Source organism: Chionomys nivalis, chromosome 2 (assembly GCF_950005125.1).
Source record: "Chionomys nivalis chromosome 2, mChiNiv1.1, whole genome shotgun sequence".
Classification (NCBI taxonomy): domain Eukaryota; kingdom Metazoa; phylum Chordata; class Mammalia; order Rodentia; family Cricetidae; genus Chionomys; species Chionomys nivalis.
Window position 1 is genome coordinate 31,733,751 of NC_080087.1, and position 17,355 is coordinate 31,751,105.

The window sequence follows — 17,355 nt, forward strand, 5'->3', positions numbered from 1 at the left end:
ATGTGCATGTGCACATATGTGTGCATATATGTGTATACATATATGTGTGCATGTACATTTACACATGCATGTTTGTGTGTGTGTGCGTGTATGTGTGTGGAAGCCAGAGGTAAATTGGGTATTTCTCCAAGATTGTCCTTCACCTTTATTTTTAAAATTATTCTTAAAAAATTAAAAAAATATGTTTTATTTTAATTTACATGTATGTGTGTGTGTCTGTATCTGGGCATTGACACATGAGTGCATGTGCCCACAGAGGTAGTTGGGAGACACTGGACATGGGTGCTAACAACCAAACTCGGGTTCTCTGCAAGGGCAGTCACGTGCTCTTCATTCCTGAACAATTTATCCATTTTTTTAAGACAGGGTCTCTTACCCAACCTGAAGCTCATTAATTCATCTAGGATGACTGACCAATGAACTTCAGGGATCATTTTGTCTCTGATACTTCCCTTTGCTGGCTTCTGTGCCTAGCTTCTTATGTAGGTTCTGGGAATCTGAACTTAGGTCTTCATGCTTGTGTACCTGTGAGGCAGGCATACTGACTGAGCCATTTCCCCACCCACTCCTCCATATCTTTTGAGACAGGATCTCTTGGTGAGTCTGGAGTTTGCCTAGCAAACACTTTACCTACCAAGCCATTGCTCCAGCCAATAGATTCTGTTCTTTTTGTAGTGCTAGGGATGGGTTCATGGCCTTGCACATTGCATGCAATTGCTATACCTCTGGGTCACCTTCTGAGCTCTTGGCTTTTTAGACTGGGTTTTACTATGCAGCTCAGTCCGACTTTGAATTTGCTACTAGTCTATACGGGATCTGAATTTATGATCTTAATGGTTCATCATCCCAAGTGCTTGGATTATAGGTATGTACTATAGGGCTTCTCTTGATTCTTAATTCTATCCTAAAGCACAAAGTAATACTATAACTTAGTATGAAGTTAGTTAAGGATCTATAACAAATCCGTACCTTAATCATTCTAATTTCTCAACTGAGGATTATCTAAAAGATCAGTTACGATTAAAGTCTTCACTTGGTCCAGCCATTTAGATCTCTAGAAGGGTGTGCTGTTGTGGTTGTTGTTGTCATTATGATTATTTTTTATGATTTTGTGACTCCTGGTAGAGGTGCAAAGCTATTCATTAAAAACAGATTCCAACTCACCGATTTGTATGCTAGGGATTGAGTCTTTCTGTTGATTACAAAGAGGACTGATTTCCAGTTCAAATTTCTGCTCAAGGTCACCTAAGAAGAAGGAAAAAACACATGGCAATTCAGATTCATAGGATGTTGGAGGCTACTGTTCCTTCCCTTGGAATGACCATGAACCCTTTATGACCACTGGCTCTTGGAGCTTGTCTAAAAAAGGTAAAAACCAAGGGCATCAATGATCGTTAACAATGGCTCATTTGAGTAATATCTATTTACTCTCTCTCTCTCTCTCTCTCTCTCTCTCTCTCTCTCTGTGTCTGTGTGTGTGCGCGTGCGCATGATGCATAAGTGGAGAAGGTGGGGCACAACCTTTAGGTAGAGACTCTCCTCTTCACCATGTCAAGTGTGGGACTCGCACTTGCATTGTCAGGCTTGGTGGCAGGAGTCCTTGCCATTTTCATAGATGGAAATGCTTTCTGCCTAGTCCATTCTGGGAACTCCTTGAAGTGTGTCCAACACACTAGGAACTAAAATTTTAATTTCTTTTTACATGACAACTAATTAAAATTTAGCTTACCACATAAGCCTCAGAGATAGCATATTAGAAAGTGGAGCGCAGCGCCTGCCTTCAAAACCCAGCTCAATCCCACCCTGTCAGCACTGGCTCTTCCATGATAGGTCTCTACCGTTGTATTGCATGTCTTCCCGCGAGATTGGTTTAGTCTTTCTCTTTCTCAACAGACAAGTATGAAACACTTGTATTCTTCGGGAATTCTACTAACCAATGCACAAGGTAGAAAACGAAAAAGCAAACAGTCTTTCTTCTCCAGAAATGTTGCTGATTAGCATTTGGGAGGTAGACACTGTAAACCAGCTATATTCCTTTGTGGCTACTGTAACATCCCCTATGTGGAATTATTTATATAAAAATAAATTTTACTGACAATTAGACAAAGCTAGAGGTGGACGCTCAATAAAACCTTTTTGAAAGACTAGGTTAATTGTGGAGATCTCAGTCCATATTCACAACTTATGTAAAGAAATTTTACCTTCTTAATGTTTGTCCTTCTGAGGATCTGACATTTTCCTAATTCTTAGGCTACCATTTTCCTCTCTCCTGTGTCTGAAACCTGAATTTAAAGGATTTTTCTTTGTTTGACGATGTGTTATAGCCATGATGTTTGTCCTATCTGGGCATAGTGGCCCATGCTCACAACGCCCACATTCTAGAACCTGAGGCAAACGGGTTGTGATTTGGAGATCTATCTCTGTTACATATCAAGACCCCATCTCAAAACAACAGCAACAGCACGGTGACAACAACAGCAAAAGAGACAGTCATCTAGAACTGTTGCTAGAAGGCTGACTGCCAGGGGCAGGGGGGGGGTGAGTTGGCATGAGTCCAAATCTTTCATTGAAATCCAGAATGGGATCAGTTAAGATGATGGAAACTATAAAGTTAAAAGAATATTCGATATGGAATGAAGATTATTTGGGTGAGCAGAATGCAGCATTCTCAAAACAAACAGGACTTCTACCGGACGACAAGGCTGTTAGCTGGATCTGGCTATGAGCTGGTCTGTTCCTAAGTTCCTTTGTCTGCCAGGGAATATCCAGCGTGTGCGAAAGATCCGCTGTAGCAATGGCAGAGACAAACACTCCAGGCCTTTCCATGTTATTGCGCTGCATACACAGATCTAACTAGGGTTAGTTTTTGCCTAGAAATATTATAGGTCACCTTATTGCTTGGTGCCGTGAGTTCCTCTTAGTCACCTGATTCGGAACTCCATGTCTGCCCAAGTGATATGACAATTGCCCCAAGTTGCTTAGCGTCTAAGGAAAGTGTCAGATGAGCAAGTTAAAGGGTTGAACCACAACTGACACCAACCACAGCACGTAACTGAATTAAAAGCAAGTGGGGCAGAGAAGAACCTTGATGTTCAACGCTGTAGCCCCCGCCTCCTCTCCCACTGCTGTTTCAATAGTTTATGTATCACACCGTGAATCACACCCTGCTTACTCTGAAAGCTCTCTGCTCCAGCTTCATTGTGCTCCCTTTTGTTCTGACCTCAGTGGAGACTTTACGTCTCGGTCAACTAGAACTGAGTTTTGAACTTCCAATGACTCATGCTGGACGCTTGTCATAAGAGTTCCACGAGCACTTTTGCTCCCAGAGTGTCAGTGAGCAAACCCTTCTGCCCCTGTGTGAACTCATCCCTCCTTTGCCTTCTGTCTGTAGAACCATCACCATGCCATTGACACATCTCTCAGTGGACATTTTTCTAAAAGGCTCATGGTTGCTGTTTGACCTCCCTGAGGAGCTGGTATGTGGGACACTTTAAGCTTTATTTGTTCCCAGCCTCTTAAACCTGATCCTGTCACTAGCATGAGGGCACTGCTGATGCCCGAACAAACATCCTGAATGTTGAAACCCAGCCTGAAGAAACAAGGCTGTGTTTAAATGTCTACATCCCACCCAACGTCGGGATTCTGCTTGCTAATTTACTGACTGCCTTCTGAAGGCAGGCGATCTTTGAAAAATTATGCCCTACCTTAGGGCCGTTTGTCTTTTCACAGAAATATTCGCATTTGTTATTGTTGAAACTATATTCAAATGATTTAGTTCAATTCTTGGCTAACTTTGAGCTATTTCATTGGAAACTTTAAGAACCTGAGAAAAAGGCATACAAAAGGCTCCAAATCCTTCTCTCAGGATGGAAGACCTTGACCTCCAAACAGTGCTTAGCCTTTAGACTTTACTCAGCTCATTTTAAAAGGAAGGTCAGGGCAAAAACTGAACTGCCTATCACACATACATACATACATGTATATATGTATGTGTATAATTGTGTGTGCGTATCTTGCTTTCATTCATTGCATTGTATCTTGTTATTACCTGCTTTCATTGTAGTCAGTGATATTTATTTAAACTTCTCTTCCCCATGAAAGGGTTGCATGGTTCACAAGAGAGTTACAAAAAAAGGTTAGGATAATCGGAGTTAATGAAAGAGCAAATGTCATGACAGACTAGCCGTTCCTGTTTTATTCGGATCATTGTTCATAGTGAGAAGGGGAAAGAACTCGTCTGCTGTGGGATCTACTAACCTTGCCTGTAGAATTCTTCACAGACCCTTTCACTCCACTGTTTGCTCATCTCCCAGATTCGACACGGATTGCAAATGTCAGCACACTTCAAGGCAATCTAAGAAAGGACAGGGTAGGGAGAGAAAGTCAGAGGGTGTCTTCAACTGCAAATGTACCCCAGGCTGAATGGCCTGTAAGGCTTACTTGTCTCCTGGTACCAAGCTCGTGTTTACAGAGCGCCTTCCCAGCATGCCTTCTCAAGTGCAAATGTACCCCCAAGCCAAAAGGCCCAGGAGGTCTGCCTGTCTGTCTCGGGTTCCAAGAACCTGTTTGCGGAAGGCTTTCCCAGCATTCTGTAAAGTTCCTTCTCAGGAAACAACTGTTATCCACAACTGCATAAAATCCTTCATCAGAGCTCCCATTTTATAGCAGCGAGGGAGGCGAGTCTACCTCTAAGGGTACAGAGCTTCCTGGAGAAGACTTGGGGGTGGGCAGGCCAATGAAAGCCCTGGTCTGGTTCCATCTGTTGTCCCAGCCCTCTGTGGCAGGTCGTTACAGGGATCTGGCCAGACTCAAGTACAATCATCTGGAAGTCACTCTTATGTGGACACTGTCCATACATCTCTTAAATTGTGTTTGCGTTTACATGTCTGTGTTAGTGTAAGTAAGCTCAGCCTGCCAGCCAAATCAGGAACTCACCAAGGCCAGCTGGCCTGGGTCTGAAAAAGCATGGGATAAAACCGGACTTGCTGAACATAATGGACAATGAGGACTACTGAGAACTCAAGAACAATGGCAATGGGTTTTTGATCCTACTACACGTACTGGCTTTGTGGGAGCCTAGGCAGTTTGGATGCTCACCTTACTAGACCTGGATGGAGGTGGGTGGTCCTTGGACTTCCCACAGGGCAGGGAACCCGGATTACTCTTAGGGATGATGAGGGAGGGAGACTTGATGGGGGAGGGGGAGGGAAATGGGAGGTGGTGGCGGGGAGAAGGCAGAAATCTTTAATAAATAAAAAAAAAAAAAACAAAAAACAAAGTACTATGTCATGCTAAACCTAGGAGTCTTGTGTTTGCCTGGCTAAGTCAGGGCTTCTTGGGCTGCTGTACATGGCTCTGGATCTGAGGTGCCTCTCAGGTTTGTCTGTAGTGATGATCCTAGCGGAGTCACCTTGAAGTCCCAGGCGTGTGGGTTCTCCTGACCAGCAACTAAGCGACGGCTGCCAGGAGACCTGCTCACTAGCAATGCTCATTGCTGTGACCCAGTTCCTTATATCAGAGTGGACCGGAGTGTTGGGTCTGGGAGAGCCTTGGATGACACTAAGCCATAACCCCAGCTGTTTTCTTTGGTCAGCAGGGGCAGCAGCGCATGTGTTGGCATAGGTAGGGGGCAGAGGTCCTTTTAAGGATTTTAAAGATTCTGTTGAGTTAGCAAGACTTTCTTTTGCAATGCAGGGCCAAATATTTCAGTTACAAGTTGGTATGAGTCAACCCCTGGCTCATCTTTGGCAGTAGGGTACTAATCTTTGAGCACTTAGGTAAGCGAATAGTAGTTTAGAAAGAAGTGGGGTGGGAGGCGGGGGAGAAAAATATATAGCTCAATAAAAACAAGGAAAAAATAAAGGCAAATCTATTAGAATAAAAAGAGAAGTGTGTGTGAGGGTATATTCCTACAGCTGGAAGCAGGGCTGGTATGGATGGAGTACTCTGGGTAGCGACCCGTGAAAGGCCTGGGATAAGTGACTATGGTCCAGTTTCTGGTTGTAGTTGGTCTGTCTAGGTAAGCCAGGGTCCACATCCAGGCATGCAGTCATCTATGCCAAAAGGACAGGAAGATGAGAGAAAGCAGAAGGAAGGCTCTGATTTGGATATTGGGTCAAACTTCTAGTCCTGAGGTCTAATATATCTCCCTTCTTGCATCATAAATGGCTTCTTATGGAGTAAAGCAGAAAGGATTGGGCTTGATCCAATTCAACTATTTGATTCAATTCAATGTATATGTTTGTATCTGAAAAGCCATAAACCTCTCCTGAGCAAGAGCTTAGGTATAGAAAAAAAAGAAGGCAAAGCCGATCTGGCCAGGCCTTGGGTGAAGGAAAGCTAAGGGCTTTTCAGGGTTTGGTGGCATTGTGATTCACATAATATCCTCTCAGATGACAGAAGCAGTCCTTCCATGGCACAGGTGTCGCACTGATTAACGCTCTGTCAAGACACAGAACATGGTAAATGCTTGGGATATGGGTAGCTTGGGGTAGAGTCCTTGCTGTGGCATTCTTGGTCAAGGCTGCCCCTTTTGGATGTGACTCCCAGCACTGTTTTTTCCTTTTTGTATAGCAGGAACTATCTATACAAGACTGTGGTGGTTTGAATGAGAATGGCCCCCATAGGCTCATATATTTGAGTGGAATTGCTTGGGAAGGAGTAGGAGGTGTGGCCTTGTTGGAGGAAGTGTGTCCCCGGGGATGGGCTTTTGGCCATTCCCAGTTGGCTCTCTTTCTCTCTCTCTGCCTCGTTGTTGTTGTCTCAACAGCTAAGCCCTCAGCGACTGTTCCAGCACCACACTTATGCACATTGCCAGACTCTCTGCCACAATTGTCATGGACCCACCCTCTGAAATAGTAATCAAACCTCTCGTGACATGTTTTCTTCCCGAAGTTTCTTTGGCATCTCTTTACGGTAGTCGAAAAGCAACCAAGCCTGAGGGTTATACACTTACTGATATGCGCAGTCTTCCATCGAGGTTACTTTGTGATGAGGCAGTTACCAAGCAAGGAAGAATGAGATTTTTTTCCATCCACTTTCTGAAGCCTTGATTTTGCTTGTGCTTGGAAAATACTTAGCAGCTGCATCTCTTTCCAAGCTTTTTAATAAAGTAGGTCACCACTCCAACTTCCCCATGCATTAGAGCGCCTCCTCAAAACGTGCTAAAACCATCGATTGCAGCCCCAAGTGTTTTCACTTGGCTAGGCTGACGGCTTCTGTTGCTTACCTGAAGCATAAAGTGTCTGTCTTGTACATTCTCCAGTCTCAAGTCTTTATTGTGGAGGTGGGCTTTCAAGCGGGTGAGAAACTCATTCTGTCTGTTGATGTCTGTGGCCAAGATCAGGGAGCCCAGCTGCTGTTCAATATCCTGTCTGCATCCACAAGAACAAAAGAGAAACACACACTCACAAATTCAGTCCCACTCGGATGACTGAGTGTCTCATCGTCGCGCGGCTTGCCATTTTAACCTGTAATTTATTTATCACACAGCACCCTGGTCCCTCACAACCTGAGAGTAAGTCTTCTGTCCTTGCACAGGGGTGTGTCAGAGCTGCACAGAGAGACTCAAACATTAGCCAAATAAAGTTATGTTCATTCCACATTCCCACAGATGCCATGGGGGAAGAGCTGAAAGAGTAAAAGAAAGGCATGCTTTAAGGGGACATAAAAGACTTAGAAAAATCATAAATGTTTGGCTCGTGCCTTTTGAAATTTCAAAGTAGATAAAACATTAAGATGTTCATAGAGACAGAGAAGGTGGCAGCAATAGTTTTAATGTTTAAAAATATTTATGTCCATCTGTTATTATTTGTGCTTCTATGTCTGTGTATTATCTTGCATTACAATATCCATAGTGACCAGAAGAGGGTATTAGATTCCCTGGTTACTAAAGATTGTGAGTTGCTTGATGTGGGTGCTGGGCACTGAACTCCTGTCCTCTGGAAGAGCGGTAAGTGCTGCTAACCAATGAGCCATCTTTCCCAGCCTAACGATCATAATTAGAAAGATGCAATGATGACGGTACTGTGGGATGGAATGAGTCAGTAATAACACAAAATAGACAGGCCGGAAAGAGACAGTAGAACTTAAAGGCAAATCCGGGTCATTAAGACACCATTGCAAACAAACAGACAAGAGACACCTGAGCATACAAATGGCACAGGAGAAATGGGGCATTTTACAAAAACAGTACAGGTTAAAGCTTTGTTTCTCGTGTTGAAGCCGATCAGGAGAAGGAAGGACGGAGCGGTAACTATTTAAAGTTCACCTTTAGAAATGGGCAGTATCGAAGCAGGGTGCAGAGAAAGTGGCTGTGCCGTTTAATGAGTCAAGGTGACTTTGTCATCACCACCCACTCAAAGAGCATTGCCAGTGTCCTAGGCCATCCCACTGGCTCTTCCACGCCCTCCTTCTCCAGCAAGCCTGCTGGAACCACCTCCTTGCTCTTTGCTTTCTTCTTCTTCTTCTTCTTCTTCTTCTTCTTCTTCTTCTTCTTCTTCTTCTTCTTCTTCTTCTTCTTCTTCTTCTTCTTCTTCTTCTTCTTCTTCTTCTACTGGTTCCATCATTCATGTTTAATAAAATGATTTAATTTTAGCCACTTTCAGACTTTGTTATATGGTATATACTATATATGTAGTATATAGTAATACAGCTTGCCTTCACCCCCTTTTGTGGGTAGGCTTTGTACTACTTATTTCTTTAACCATATTTTTTATTCTTTGAGAATTTCATACATGTGTACAATTTGTTTTCACCAAGTTCTCCCTAGTCTTTCCCCTTCATTTCTTCTCAGGTCCTTCATCCTGATCTACCTCTTTTTCAGTTTCATGCCCTTTTTTGGTTAACTTGAATCCAGTTGGTACTTCCAGTATGTACATTGGTGTAGGGTCATTGATTAAAACAATTTACCTCTGTTGATGTTGTTTTGAGACAGGGTTCCATATAATCCAGGCAAGGCCTTAACTTATTATGTAGTGAGGCTGACCTTGAACTTATGATATTTCTGCCTCCATGCCCCAAATGCTGGAATTATGCCACTATGCATTATGCCACTATGTCCGGTTCATGTCTTGTCTTTTTGACTTGAAATTATGTTTTGAAATTCATCCATGTTGACAGGTAGGCTCTAGTACATAATTTTCATTATTATGTTGTATTCCATTTTAACAATATACTTTAATGTGTCTATCCATTTTTGATGGTCACTTCAGTTGCTTCTAGTTTTTGACTATTATCAAAAATGCCCAATAACCATGCTTCTGTACTTCCAGTTACACGGGTGCAGAAGGTGATCTTGGGTGCTTAGTCAGGAGTGAAATGGCTGCATCATGGTGTGTGTTCATCTTTGGTTTATTATATAAATTAGTGCAGTGAGTCTGGGGGGTACTGAGAAATTAGCCTCAAAATCGTTTGATGGCGGAAATGAAGTGATTAAAGCTTGTGTACAAGTTTATATTCACATGTTAACAAGGAGATGGCTAGGAAGGTATGTGATATAAAGATGCTTGCCTTTTTGCTTATAATAACAAACATTTTAGGAAGAAATAATTCACGAGTAGGAGATTATTGCAGTTGCATTCATGCTATACAACTGCTAAGTAGTATATTTATTGATATGCAGAAATGTTATGTTTTACTGCATAAGAAAGAGGACACAATGAATGTAAAGTGTGATCTCTGTGGTAACAGAGAGTAAGTCAGATGTAAAGTAGAATAATGGTTGATTCTCCTTTTCTTTATATTTTTCAATGTTGCATGCATTTAAAAATATGAGCAGTTATTAAATTTATAGTAAAAATTATAACATTATCTTTAGAATTGTTTTGTGAGTCAAACTGAAAGACAAATAAAGAACTTCAAGTTAATATTTATAATCTATAAGAAGTTACTATATGTAATATAGAGTTCTTACAAATGAATAGCAGTGACAAAAATGGGGAAAGAGTAAAAATAAGGGCTCTAAAATGAATAGCAGCAACTGGTAAATACTTAAAAAGTTTCAGTGTCAGCTTGAGCAAAAGATTCATGGTGATTGAATGAGAAGCTCTTCCATGCGTGTGCACACACATACTTTTTTTTTTTAATATTTATTTATTTATTATGTACACAATATTCTTTCTGTGTGTATGCCTGCAGGCCAGAAGAGGGCACCATTACAGATGGTTGTGAGCCACCATGTGGTTGCTGGGAATTGAACTCAGGACCTTTGGAAGAACAGTCAATGCTCTTAACCTCTGAGCCATTTCTCCAGCCCCAATGCACACACATACTTGTGAAAACTTCCAAATATTTCAAAATATAATAAAAGATACAGCTCAATTTGGGAGATAGTTTGTTGGTAGATTCTTTTGTTATCAGTGGCAACACAGGTTAAGTATGGCTTCTCAGAAAAACAATCTTTAAAATCCAGAGTATCACAAGTTTGGAAGAATATATGCATTTTAGATTTTAAGGTTTCTGGGGAAATAATATTTTGGTATATCTGCAATTCTGTGTTCAGATGATAAATACGATACCTGCCATTTTTCAAACGGAATGCACAGAGCTGTGTGCCATCTGGCATTCAGCTTAAAGAAAAATTGGATTATTTTTTTACTACATATTAGCAAGTCCTGTTTTCCCAGGGACAAACACCGCTTGCCTCAGAACCATGCCTTATCCATGTTATGACTTTTTGGCAGTACCTACAGATGTGAAGGTTTTCACATTTTCAAGAGTGAAGCAAAGTAGAAGTAAAAATAGAACCCAGACGTCTAATGGGCACCTGAAAACTCACTGAGAGCTGCTGATGTAATAATGTCTCAGATACAATGTGACAGTGGTTTTATGTTGTCCTTTTATTATACTTTTATTATAAAGAGTGTTATTTATAATGATAATTGAGAAACCACCTAGTTTCCAAGCAATAGTGAATAGACACATTTGCTCGGGTACGATATTGAGAAAGGGTCAACACAATAACTTTAAGTAACACATTGGCTGATGTAGAAGAAAGAAAGCCTTTATAGCAAACAAACACCGTTAGGGTAGAAACTAGAAGCCTGATGTGGTGTCCAGTACCTGTGATCTCATCACTTGAGAGACGGAGGCAAGAGAATGGATGTGAGTTTGAGTCAACCTGGGCTAGAGAGTGAGCTCCTGTCTTAAAACAATCTAAGAAGAAGGAATGGAGAAAGCTCAGAGGTAAAGCGCCCTTGCTGCTCTAGCAGAGGACCTGAGTTTGGCTCCTAGCGTCCACACTGGATGGTTCCCAAGTGCCTGTAACTTCAGCTCCAGTTAGTACACCATCTTCTGACCCCCGAGGGGACCTGAATGAATACGGGGTACATACAGAGAAGCAGGCACACACATAAAAACCAAACCAAACCAAACCCCAAAACAAAAGAACAAAACCCTGAAAAGAACAACACACAAAACCTGCGCATATGTCTTGCATCTCGTTAAAATAAACCGAAAGGAAACAGCTGCTAGGTTACTGGTTATTTCTCACAAATGGGGTCACCAGTACTCTTGTTTTTCTTCTTTGAACTACATGAACCTGTTCATATTCTGTCTGCTGCTTTGTTCTTCAGACATGACAACTTCATTATGGTTCTAATGAGTACTTTTCTCAGCTTTCCTTTGTTCCTGCATTTAACATATCTGGCTTTCAAAGGTCAGGAAAATAACTCTGAAGTCCTTCCTTGAGGGTAGAAAAACTAATAAAGATGAATATAACTTTCATTGTGAAGTTTATTCACAATTATTATTATGTAATAATTAGTCTTCCAGCGGCAACATTTGATAACACAGTGTCTCACAAAGACACCGTGGCACAGAAATAAGTGACATTTTCATAGCAACGATGGGCGTGAGGGGGAGAGAGGACTCTAACTGGAGCAGCAAGGACTGGTGGGGCTGTTTTGGCAAAAGGCTGGCCATATGGGTCCTTTGTGCCTTCCTTCCCACTTTCCCCTCATTATATTCTTTTTGTTGTTTGTTTGTTTTGTTTTGATTCTCAAAACAGCATTTCTCTGTAGCTTTGGAATCCATCCTGGAACTAGCTTTGTAGACCAGGCTGGCTCAAACTCACAGAGATCCACCTGCTTCTGCCTCCTGAGTGCTGGGATTAAAGACATGCGCCACCACTGCCTGACCCCTCATTATATTCTTTACTTTTTTTCCTGCCCTCCCTCTGTCCTTTCTTTTCTTTTTCTTTTTCCTTTTGGCCTGGTTTTATTTACAGAGGGTTAAAATGTTGTCAAGAGTTCAGTTCCTTCTGCAAGCGGAACATTCCAGAGCTGTGTGAAATCGTGTCAGATGTCCAGGAAAAAAGCTTACAAGCCCAGGTATGCTGCCTGTCCTATGGCCCACACCACTTAGCCCAGGACACAGTACCTGTCTGTTGTGGAATATTACTTTAACTTTGTAATGGTGTGTCACATTTGTTAATGCTGCATTTGCTTAACTACATAAAGATGTGTTGTATTTATTTTATCTTGCTTGCTGAAGGCATCTGATTGGTCTAATAAAAAGCTGAACAGCCGAGACAGTATAGGGATAGGAAGAGCTGGTGGGCAGAAAGAATAAGCAGGAGAAGAAGTCTAGACTCTGGGGAACAGAGAATAAGGAGAAAGAGAAAGACACCTGCAGCCAGCCAACCAGGTACTGCAGGCCAGCCAGACATGGAAGAAGTAGGAAAAGTTGGACATGCAGAATGAAAGAAAGGTCAAAAAGCCCCGAGGCAAAAATTAAATGAAGAGATGTCGGAGCAGGTTAAATTAAGTTATAAGAGCTGGTGGGACAAGCCTAAAATAGGGCTGAGCATACATAGCTAATTATGTCTCCGGGTCATGATTTGGTGGCTTGTGGCCGAGAAAGCCTGTTACACCAGTCCTGTGGCATACACACTACCCTGACCTGGACCTCTAGCTCCCCAGGCTCTTCTGACACTCACAACTCACCTAACTCCTTTGGGTCCTGCACGTTTTCATGAAAGAGATCAGAATTAGTGGTGGTTTGTAAAATAGTGTATTGACTAAGTTGGGGCCATGAGAAAAATGAGGAAGATGATTCTCTCAGGTCTGACAAACAGCAGACTATGAAAATTAATATCTTCTGCTTAAAACGCAAAAGACAGCTGGGCATGGTGGTGCACACCTTTAATTCCAGCGCTTGGGAAACAGGCAGGAGGATCTCCGAGTTTGAGGCCAGCCAAATCTACAGAGAGAGTTCTGACAGCAAGGCTACAAAGAGAAACCCTATCTTGGGGGAAAAAAAAGACAAAAAGAAAGAAAAAGACATTAAACAAATCAATGACCAAAATAAGTAAATAAGTAAGTAAATAAATAAATAAAATAGCTAAGATCAGTTCGGTTAACAAATTCATTTAGTTTATTTTGATTTATTTATTTATTTATTTATTTATTTTTGGAGTGGAGCTTTCTTTGTAGCCTCAGACTCACAGTGGTCTTCCTGCCTCAGCTTCCACAGTGCTAGAAATATAGGCATGAGTTACACAGAGCCAAGTGTTTCTAACTCCCACTTTCCCTGGAGATTGGCAATGACAAAGCACACAGTACTGGATGGGTCCTTAATCTAGCTTGCGAATTCCTATGTTCTTTCTTGACAAATATTTATTCTTTGTATCTAAACGGGAGGACGGTTTTGCTAACATAAGGGATAGGAATTTGGCAGAGCCGAGCCTTGTGGCTGAAGAGTGTGAAAGCTGAGCGCGCTCTGTTCCCCTCTCCCCGGACTTTAGGTCTTAGACCCTCTGAGCTCCTTTCCCAGCTCCCCGGGGAGATTCTGCTTTCCCGCTTGCAGCACCTGACTCTGAATCTCCTGCTGGATTCTCAAGGGAGGTCAGACATCCCAGCAGCTGGTTCCCTGCTACTGACACAGGGGCCCCCTGCTTGCCCTGGAGAACGTGACTTATCTTTATTGCGTGCACATCAGTCTGTTTCATCTCCGCAGCACTTACGTCATTTCCTTTGGCAAGTGAGCAAGAAGCCTTGATTCCCGAAGCATGCCAATTGTAGATCGCCAGTGGTGATTCTCCAGGACGGACATATTCTAGAAAGAAAGAAAACGAAACCTCTAAAGGAGACAGAAGCTAGATAATGATCGTTCACAGCCGAACACACCTTGGGGACAGCCAATCTTTTCTCTCCAGCCAGAGTCGGACCAGAACAGACGACCCAAGTAGAAGAAAGGGTCGCGGCTCTGCCCTCAGGCTGCTGTGATGGTTGGGAGTTGCAGGGTCCTTTGGGACCCCCGAGTCTAGGTTGACTAATTTTGTTCCAAATAACATGAACCCCCGTCCCTGCTTTCCACAGCTCACTTAGGGGACCCCACATGTAGAAGAACAAAGTGAAGCAGTTAAAGAGGTGGTGTGAGGACTCTACGGTCTTTATCTCATCCAAGATTGTCCGAGCAGAGGCAGGGGCCGCAACTTCCCGTCTAATCTGCCCTGCTGACTGTAGCTGATAAGAACTTTCTATACCAACTCCCATGCCATTGGCAACACATTCAGACTTCTAAGTCCCACTTAGTACTGTTTTGATTATTAGCCATGTGGTATTTCTTTTTAAAAATGATTTTCTTATAAATTATAGCCATGCCTACATGAGTTCAGGTACCCTTGGAGGTCAGAAGAGAACACTGGATCCCCTGGAACTGGAGTTACAGGTGGTTGTTAGCCATTGAACTTGAGTGCTAGGACCCAACTTGTGTCCTCCACAAGAGCGGTATGAGCTCTTTCCTGCGGAGCCATCTCTGTAGCCCGTAGTGACTTTTTTTTCCCGTAGTGACTTTTTTTTTCTATGAGCACTAAAGTTTAAGTTTGAAGTATAAGTTAAGGAGACATCTTGGCCCATTCATGACCAGAATACTGACATTTAGTCTGTGAAGTCTGTGCAATGAAATCTATAGTTGCTATTTTGTTATCTTGACAATTTCACTTCTGGGGAATATATGTTATGTTTAGCTTCTCTTGAACTTCTTTTTAGTGTAAGTTTTTCTTTTTCTTTCTGTTTTTGTTTTTTCTGAAATAGAGTCATAGAATTTACAGACTGTCTTTGAACTTAACATCTAGCCCAGGCTGGCCTCTTAACTATCCTGCCAAAAGTGGGAGGGTGCAGGAGGATGGGAAATTTTTGCTTAATGGATATAAAGTTTTGCAAGATGATCCTGTGATGCAGGTGACAATGGCTGCATACCATTATAACTGTACTTACTATACCACTGAATCATATTCCAAAATGGTTGAGATGATAAATTTTACAGTGTGTATTTTACCATAGTTCAAAAGAAAGCGACGAAGCAAGGAGACTGGCTGTCATAGTTTGCTCCCTGACTGCAATAAAGACTGTGACCAAAAGAGACTGGAAGGAAAAGGTTTATTTTATCTTACAGCTTACAGTCCACCACTGAGGAAGTCAGAACAAGAACCTGGATGCAGGTACTGACGAGGGGCCATGGAGGAACCCTGCTTACTGGCTTGCTCCCAATGGCTTGCTCAGCCTACTTTCTTAGCCCACCTAGGAGCTCTTGTCCAGGGGTGGCACTGCCCCCAGTGAGCTGGGTCCTTCCACATCAATCGTTAATCAAGAAAATGCCCTATAGACTGCCTATAGGTCAGTCTGATGGAGGCATTTCCTCAGCTGGGATTCCTCTTTCTAGATAACTAGCTAAAAAACCAAACCAAACCAAAACAAACCAAAATAAAACAAAATCACAATCAACAAAAAAAATCAAACCAAAACCCCCAAACAAACAAAAAATAAAAAGCAAAACCTCCCAAAAGACAAACAACAACAAATACCCCTCCCAATACTAACTATGCCAGAACAACCCTCCCTCCAAAAACAAAGCAAACCAAACCAAAAACAAAACTGACCAGGACTCTAACACAGACGCTAAAGGGAAGCCAGGGAGAGAATATCCTCTATCTGCTTGTAATGAGCCTCTTTGTCTCGGAGCCACTCCTAAAATCCTCTACATTTTGGTGGTTTTTGTTTGTTTGTTTGGTTGGTTTGTTTTTGTTTTTCCAGACAGGGTTTCTCTGTGTAACAATCCTGACCGCTTTTGAACTCACTTGTAGATTAAGCTGGCCTTGAACTCACAGAGGTCCATTTGTCTCTGTCTCCTGGGTGCTGGGATTAAAGGTGTGCTCCACCACCACCTGGCAATTCTCAACTTTTTTTTTTTTTCAAATGAAAAGAGAACTCTTGTTACTGACACAATCCATGAGTTCAGGAACTAGCTCTTACAGACCAGGCTGGCCTCGAACTCACAGAGATCCATCTTTTTGCTTCTTAAATCTCTCTAGGACTCTGCTGTGATGGGATTCTTAAGGTCATGCTTTAAAACCATCTTTGGATAGACTGCTAAACTGCATTTTTTTCATTATTATTTACCACTTGACCATGTTTGAACCAGCGATGAAATTTTATTGCTTTCACCCGCTGGTCCATTATTTCCTTTTGGGCATGAGCCGCACTCAACAAAAGAGACTGTTCGTTAGAAGTCACATGCTAGACTAATTTGTCCTGATTGTGCAGATTTATGAGCACAGAGAGCGACAGGTTAGTGTGATGTCACAGATGCTCAGTCCTGCAGTGACATTTAATTCAGTCTCCCATGAGTTCACTTGACAGACTCATTCGAGCAGATGCAGACACGAGCTGCCTCACGTGAGTTTTTCAAGGGGCCAGAAACTGTAACAAGACCCGATGGCAAACGATACTGCATGTCTGCTGAGTGGAATCAAAGTGTCAGGAGGATGGCCTTAGGCATAGGTTTCTGTGCCAGGCTGACTTTACGTCCTAAGGAACCATCTTCCTGCAGTCAGAACATGTGGATACTTGGGAAGTTTGCTGGTGAAAGTATATTTGGGTAGGGGCACCAAGGAAATGAGAGGAGACTGAGCAGTCTGGGAACACACCCGTGAAAGACCCTGGCGTCTGGGATTGCAAACAGTCAGGGTGGTGTTGGAACCAGGGCCACACCACTGGCTTCAAGGGAGTAAGAAACCAAGGGCAGTGAAGGGAGGGCACTCACCAAACCCTGACTTTGGGCCAAGCACTTTATTTCATCCTTACTTAGCGCTTGGATGTTCTGAACTCAGGTATAATAAACACGCAGCTTCCCCCTGGGTGGGGGGCAGCATGTGAAGCTGGCACCCAGTTGGTGAGTGGGTAAGGAGGATCTTTAAGTCACGCCTAGCAGTTCTGAAACCTGGACCACGCGCATGCTACTCGCTGCTTCCCGAGAGCTTCCTCTATGTTGTCAGAACTTTATGAGCTCACAAATACCTACAATTCGATCTAATTTTGGCCTTGCTTTTCAGAGTTGATGGCTAAAAATGTAAAA

At 42.6% G+C, this 17,355-nt stretch overlaps 1 protein-coding gene across 2 annotated transcripts in view; it reads right to left on the reverse strand.

Moving 5' to 3' along the window:
* Nucleotides 1-17,355, reverse strand: part of Pde7b (phosphodiesterase 7B) — a 320,744-nt gene that overhangs the window by 8,529 nt on the left and 294,860 nt on the right. For both annotated transcript variants that reach the window (XM_057762340.1, XM_057762339.1), the window contains 4 exons: nt 13,964-14,055; nt 7,229-7,373; nt 4,258-4,354; nt 1,165-1,245 (listed from right to left, as the gene is read on the reverse strand). In XM_057762340.1, coding sequence (XP_057618323.1) covers nt 1,165-1,245; nt 4,258-4,354; nt 7,229-7,373; nt 13,964-14,055 — 415 coding nt within the window. The remainder of the gene's footprint in view (nt 1-1,164; nt 1,246-4,257; nt 4,355-7,228; nt 7,374-13,963; nt 14,056-17,355) is intronic.